A 7,601-nucleotide genomic window follows, 5' to 3' on the forward strand; every position below is an offset into this window, starting at 1 on the left:
TATGGCTGGGACATTTTAGCCATGAGCGACATTACTATATTGATCGGTAAGAAATCGATTTATGATAAACTAAACATAAAAGGGAGAAGCCTGTCATGGGTAAGCAGTTAGGATATCAAGCCTAGGGCTGGGCAATATGACGATATCGTTATCGTGATATAAAGGTGAATATCGGGACCTTTCTCCTATATCGTTTATATTGTGATAGTAATTTTATCAGTTGTATACAACTGAATATCATTTAATTACATTTGATGTTGTCACAATACACACTACTGTATATGCAACTGTGAAAATAACAATAAAAAGATCCATTTTAAAGAAAGGTTGTTTTGCGACATGAAAAAAATAAAGAGCAAATAAAGAGAATAACTGAAAACGTATGTAATTGTGCAATATTGTGATATATATTGTAATCGTGATAGAAAGTAATCCATATCGTGATATCGTTTTTTTCCATATGGCCCAGCCCTAATCAAGCCTGTTTCCCAATGGTTGCTGATTTGAATCCTGACTTGCCAGGAAGGCGGGGGGAGTATTCACCTCCATCTTCCTCCATGACTGAGGTACCCAGACCAAGGTAACATCTTGCCCCACTGCACTCTTGCGGTGCTGTTTACGGCTGCCTCCTTGCACGGGTGAGGCATAAATGCAATTTTGTTGTGTGCTGTGCACCATAAAGTGGTATGTCACCGTGACAATGGGACTGAGAGGTTTTGTTTGTGATTTAACACAAGGGAGTCTGCTCACTCAGCCTCCTTGAGTCCTCCTTTCCCTTAGATGAGACAAGAAATATGCAAACAAGGCATGCAGCAGGTGTCAAAAGTAAAAGTGAAAAATAAGAAATAAGAATAAGAATGTAATAAGACAAATAAGAAATACAATTCCCTTCCAACACAGGTAACTTATCTGGGTAACCAATAGACCTGTGTACTTGTTTTACGATCAGCTGACACTGCGCTGGTTGGATCTAGTTTGTGATGGGTTCTTGTCTTTCAAAAACAACACAGTCTCGCTATCTCATTAGGTACAAAGGCATAAATGGTGTAACAGCAATGTAATATCATGTGCTAGTGTATGGTACACCATTAAGCTTAATTTACTTTTACTTTTGACACCTTTGACGTTTAGCTAGTGACACAAAGCATGACCTCAGTAGGAGGCTGCCGCCACTTATTGACCCTTCCCTGTCATGTGACCTTCGTAAAGCCACCGCCACTTTGGATATGAAGTAGATAGTGATCTGAATCGGTTTGAATGCGAGTAATGAGCGTAACGAGAAACCAAAAAAATGAAGAAAAAAAAAGAAGAATATAAAACGAGATGCAGATAAACCCTCCACTATCCAGCGAGGTAGGGCATTTCGTGGGCCAGCAGAGGGAGAAGTATTTGGAAAAGCTCAAGACAGGAAGTTTATAAAACGATGCCACCAGGGTGGCGCTCCATTCAATTCGATTTGACAGCTAGGTTTTCACATAGTGAAAGTAACCTGTTACAGCTATATGTGATGTAGGACATTATATAAAATACTTTGCCTCCTATGTCCCTCACTCTGAGCTGCCTACCTGGAGACAGAGAGGGTGATATCAGGGTGCTTCCCACTCTCATGGCCTCGTGTCAACACACACAGTGGAGACACATGGGCCACCATCTGACTGACTGGCACGTTCATGTTTGGGCCATTAGTGTGTACAGTAGAGAGTGTGTGTGTGTGTGTGTGTGTGTGTGTGTGTGTGTGTGCGTGCTGTGTGTGTGTAGAATAGAGGAAGAAGCATGTTGGCACAGAATGACAGGAGGACGGGGGTCTAGCCAACAAAATATTTGAAACAACAACAAACAAACACATTCTTAGGCAAACACACACACACACACACACACACACACACACACACACACACACACACACACACACACACAAAGTGCAGCCTTTTACTGCTCAAAGTTGCCCTTTTTAAGTCTTTGATCAGATAACCCATTTCAGTCTAAATGCACTGTCTACTCAACCAATCGGTTGACCTTCTTGATCTACTGCACTCGTGTGATGGTGTCGAGGTCTCGGCTTGGGGAGTTGATTGATGCTGTGACTGTGAGCTCTGGCTACTCCTCTGGGTTTTAGGGTAAGCGGCAGTGGGCGAGGAGTGGGTCTGGGGAGTGGGGACTGCCTGCCTGTGGTGGGGTTGAGTGGTATAGATTTCCATTATCGCTTTATCTGACTGGACTTCCTGTGATGCGATGATGTGCTCCTCAAGCCTCCACGGGGGAATCAAATGTTCACCAGTGGCCTGGGCAGCAGCAGCACCACCTAGGCCTATCATATCACATGTCCCGTCCTGCCTATGGCTTATGGATGACGGCCTATTGATAATGTCATGCAATTGGGGCAGCCATGGCTCAGTGGTTAGAGCGCTTGCCTTTAGACCAGAGGGTTGCAGGTTCAAATCCCACCCTTACCAGCACCTTCATAATGGCTAAAGTGCCCTTGAGCAAGGCACCTAACCCCACATTGCTCCAGGGCCTATACCCTGTACCTAAATAAGTGTAAGTCACTTTGGATACAAGCATCAGCTAAGTGTAATGTAATAAATGGTAATAATACAACCAGGGCTCTGGATTAACACCCGCACACCTGCCAAAGGCTGGTGAAAATTCAGTTTGGCTGGTAAAAAAGCCAAACTGGCCGCTTTAACCCATTAGTGGTTGTGTGATTGGCTAGTAACATGAACACCAACGAGTCATTTTGGCAGGTGAAAAAAGGTAATAGAGTCCTGAATACCTCATAAGGTTCCCTTTGTCGTACCAGCAGCTCACATTACATTATCACTGAATCAGGTCCAGTTGGAGTGCTACCAGGAACTATGTAAAAATGTTGTAAAGATGGTGCTTTTTGGTGACAGGCTTAGTTCATTTTATCAGTTGTAAAATACCAAGGCACTCATCTTCTTTATAGTTAAAATGCACAACATCGTGCCCCTTAAAATAAAGGCATTTTAACTACAAAGAAGATGAGTGCCTAGGTCTTCCACAACTTTTAAAATTACATTATCATTGTTCGCTGATCAGCAGATTCTGCCAACTCATGCCATGACGCTCTTCCATACAGGAACTATGACGCTCTTCCATATAGGAACAATGACGCTCATCCATACAGCAAATGGTTGATATTGAGTGCTTTAGATTATAGGCCGTTTGTAACCAGCCCCATAGACAAAATACCAAGCAGTAATATTTTTACCACCCACCCCCTGACAACTCTAAATACAGCAGACTGTAAACAAATTACAGTCTCTACTACAATATACAGTAATGTCGGTGTGCCAATTCACTGATTAAGAAAATCTGTCAACCACACAGCAGAAACTGAACGCAAGACAAAAAGGGCTCACGAATCAGGAACGTATGGTGATGGTTGTGTTGGCAGTAAATAGCTTGGCTTCATGCCTGACCATGGTTAAGCAGTCTCATTCAGTATCAGCAAGAATAGCTACTGCGACTGTATGCCAGCCAGGAGGGAAAGCTGCTTACAAGCAGTAGTAATAAAGTAGTAATAGAAGCACCAAACCCAAAACAACGACAAAGCCAAGTACCTCTGGGGAGCAGGTGCTGAGGTGTAGCGTGCTAAATAATTTGTTTCCTCTAGGGATGCAAACGATTAATCGATTAATCGACTTTATCGTTGCATTAATTATTATGCATTAATAATTATGCATTAATCGATTAAAAAACATGAATCGCAATTAATCGACAGTTCAACTGACAAGAGACCCAGGTGATATGGGCATGTGAAAAGTGTGTGTGAAGAGGGGTGTGAATAGTGGGAATATTTAAATCACTCACAAGCAGGTAATTGGAGTGCTTCTGGGTCTTCACCTTTTTTCCTTGGTGCTCATCAGTGTAGGGGCTCTCAAACTTGGTCCAGAAAGACAGATGCTGAGGCACTCAAGGTTGCAATTTTTTTAAATTTTTATTTGGCTACAATGCCTACGCGTTTCGGCCCTTATGGCCTTCTTCAGGGCGTATCATCTGTCTTTCTGGACCATATTTAAATCACTTTTGGATTAAAGAATTGAAATAGAATTAATTTAAATGTGGTATTTTATCTCAATTTTTTATAAATTTTTTTAGATTTTGTATTTTTTTTCCCGAGAAACATTGAGATTTCGGGGGAAAACGCCACTTATCAATTAATCGTAAGTCGATCGATAAGACTATCAACAAATGATTAATGAATTAATCGATAATTTGCATCCCTAGTTTCCTCAGAATCAGAATTAGTGTGATCTATAACCCCTAACTTATACCACCATATTGTCCCAAATAATGTCTATAAAACACAAGATCAGAAAATATTACTTTTTAGATTGGCAGGAGACAAAAATAATCTATAAAAAAAGAATAAACTGTTTAAGGTGCAAGGGATCTTTAAACAGAGGCTAGCATGTATTCTCACGTGATCACAAACAGTGTGAGTATTCTGAGCAATGACCTTGAAACATTTGAAAGTCATGCCCTTCTCAGTTCACTTCAGGGAGACATGCAATATTTCACACTGTTATCTTGTAGCACAGGGCAAGAGTAGCAGTCACCCAGTCACGTTGTGATCCCAGGTTGACATCACAAATAAACAACAGGCTACTAGGTTACACAGTGCGTCTTCCAGTAAGTGGCTGGCGCTAGCTAGCACCTGGTGTTTGTCTGACCAGAACACTGAGTCATTCTCCAGCCTTTCCCCTCTTGTCTTGATCTTACCGTATCTCCTTACTCCTAGTATCGTTAAGACTCCCAAGACTACAACATAACTCACAAGGTTCAAGTCACAGCCCTTTATACACTGTTTACTTCAGCTGAAACACTTCTCCTCAGGAATGGTCAAACAGTCTGGCATTAAAATATTGTTTCGATATATTGCACTGTCTAAGTCATATGCCTTACGCTGTCATCAGGGCAGCCATGCTATCATGAGGGCAGTCATATGGGTAAGTGGTTAGGGTGTCAGACTTTTAGCCCAAAGGTTGCCAGTTCGACTCCCGACCCTCCAGGGCCCACCAGTGCTCTCCATCCTCCTCCATGACTGAGGTACCCTGAGCATGGTACTGTTCTGTCACACTGCTCCATTGGGGGCTGCCCCTTGCACTGGTGAGGCATAAATGCAATTTTGTAGTGTGCACTTGTGTGCTGTGGAGTGCTGTGTCACAATGACAATGGGTGTTGGAGTTGTTACCGAGGTGGGCTTTCACTTTCATTATGTGCTTTCTGCCATGTGCGACTGGTGTTCTAATAGTGTGGTCACTCGTCACTGGCAGCGCCGCTCGCTGACAGCTTTAACTGGGCCCATCACAAAGTCAAAGAACTCCCTCACTCAATACATTCTACTCAGTGGTGTAGTCTACGTAGAACGCGGGTATACGGAGTATACCCACTTCTAAATTTCAGGGATTTCAGTATACCCACTTAAAATTGATTGAGCCATTGTTTTCAAGGGCACAAATATATACAGTATACCCACTTCAAAAGGTGCTCAAGTATACAGTATACCCACCATAAAAAAGTAGACTACACCAGTGTTTCTCAACAGGGGTGCCGCGGGTCCCCCTCAGGGGTGCCGCGGAAACGTGGCTGATGTGTTACTTTTCTAAGCTTGTGTGGTATCGGATGTGATGCCATGTTGCGGCTTGTTGGTTTGGGGTGCCTTGAAATTTTTCATGATTTGAAAGGGTGCCTCACCTAAAGAAAGGTTGAGAAACACTGGACTACACCACTGATTCTACTCAATGTAGAGGACTCAATTCTACAGTCCCACCCCCACCCCGTCGTCATTCCAGTCTAAAATCGAATAGAATTTTGAGTATAATGCTGCAGGTTCTTCAGATGTTAACTTGTTGAGCTCTAGTTTTGAGACCTACAGAAGGAAGCACAGAGCTTTGCAGCAGTTTCAGGTCATGTATCTTACCTTCCACAGAATGCGTGTCTGCCGTCGCCATAGGAACCAAAATCATTATTCCAAGGATGAGCGCGCAGCATCCTGAATGGGGCAAGGTGCACTTGGACATCCCCACTGAGCTCGTGCCAAGTATTAAGCCTTCCATGGGGCGACTCTCATGCCATTGTATCAGTTTTCATTCCGGATGATGATGTCCTCGCGAAGGTCCTGGTGCCAACCAGGAGAGACCACTCACTGTCACCTCAAAATGCTCGTGGTTTCATCCCACTCTAGTATATTTCGTTCCAGCTTCCGTAGGTTACGTTCCAGCTTCAGTAGGTTACAGCTGCAGACAAATGCAAGAATGTACTTTTATTTATTTTATTTAAAGTCTAAAGAATACACTGTGTATATCTGTATGTAACGTTGCACTACGTCTGAAACGTGGTGGTAGCGTACAGAAGTAGCCTACTTTTGCCCACCACCACCACAGCCATGCAATACAGATAATACAAAGCCGTATGACCTCATGCTTTACCTCAACTATCAGTGACCAATGGACAGGAAGCCACAGGCTGAGCCCGAGTTTGGGTTCTTTGTTTCATTTGCATACGATTTCGGTCGCAAGTCAGATATATATATATAAAGAATATGGGATTTGCTCCTAATCATTCCGCCGCATGCATCCGCACAAGGCAAATACGTCATTTAGCTAACAACTTGCACCTAATCTAACGTTAACTCTGCCGAGGTATCTGGAAGCTAATACGTAAAGGTGCTGTTCAATGGGGATTATGTGACAAATGCTCAACAAACTATATGGAGAAGAGGCTGATATGAGTAAATGCACGCTTGAAACGGTAATATTATTACGGCGATACTCCCCCCCCCCTGGACGCCAACTCCGAGCCTCATTGCATCCATAAGTAACGGGGACATGCGTCGTTAAATCCTAGAGACATGGCTCTCAAATCAAACCCGTGCTTGCTTTGAATATCATTCACGACTTATTTAGTTGCCAGAGTGCAGTCAACTATGGTTCATTACACAGCAACAAAACATTTTTACAAGTGAGGCGGAGCAAATGACTAGACATGGCTAGCTAGCTGCTCCAATATGTTCCATACAGAAATATTAATTCATCTTGTTACAAAACAAAGCTCACCTCTCAAATGGTCTGGTTATATTTGCGCGTGGACACCCGTGTCCATTTAGTGTGATTGATACACCAGCCGAGCGTCTGATCCTAACTTTTCCCAAGTTCTCTTTAACATAACGGTAAATTGTTCAGGAGATAACTGTCCTTTTCCTCTTCGTTTTCTTGGACCATCACTCACTTGCAGAGCGGTGGCCACAAGTCTGAGCTCGTGACTCCACCCCTGATTTCTCTGGATTCGACCTACATCTCGATATACCGCAGTCTGATTGGAGGTGGGCACTGTCCTTCAAAAAGGTTAGACTGTCACATCAAGTTGGTTGGACTCACTGCCCTTTCGGCGTCTGTGGTTACACGGCAACGAAAGACCACATTACAGATAGAGAAAGGGTCAGAGGCTCACGCACTATCTAGCTGACATAAATGTTTATACAGGTTAGGTAGGCGATTGTTATTATGTCGTTGTGTATGTGCTAAGTCTACCAAAGAGTAAAGCTTTAGGCCTGCAAGAGTACTTGACTAGTAAAC

The 7,601-nt window shown here is 43.2% G+C and overlaps 1 protein-coding gene across 4 annotated transcripts in view; it reads right to left on the reverse strand.

The window, feature by feature from the left end:
* The window catches only part of si:ch211-1e14.1 (UPF0606 protein KIAA1549), an 88,723-nt gene extending 81,454 nt beyond the window's left edge, over positions 1-7,269 (reverse strand). For all 4 annotated transcript variants that reach the window (XM_063197215.1, XM_063197214.1, XM_063197213.1 and 1 more), the window contains exons 1-2: positions 7,083-7,269; positions 5,948-6,263 (exon numbers count right to left, since the gene is read on the reverse strand). In XM_063197215.1, the coding sequence (XP_063053285.1) occupies positions 5,948-6,083 (136 nt within the window). In that variant the 5' untranslated portion in view covers positions 6,084-6,263; positions 7,083-7,269. The remainder of the gene's footprint in view (positions 1-5,947; positions 6,264-7,082) is intronic.
* Positions 7,270-7,601: the final 332 nt, after the last annotated feature.

This window comes from Engraulis encrasicolus, chromosome 4, assembly GCF_034702125.1.
Source record: "Engraulis encrasicolus isolate BLACKSEA-1 chromosome 4, IST_EnEncr_1.0, whole genome shotgun sequence".
Lineage (NCBI taxonomy): Eukaryota > Metazoa > Chordata > Actinopteri > Clupeiformes > Engraulidae > Engraulis > Engraulis encrasicolus.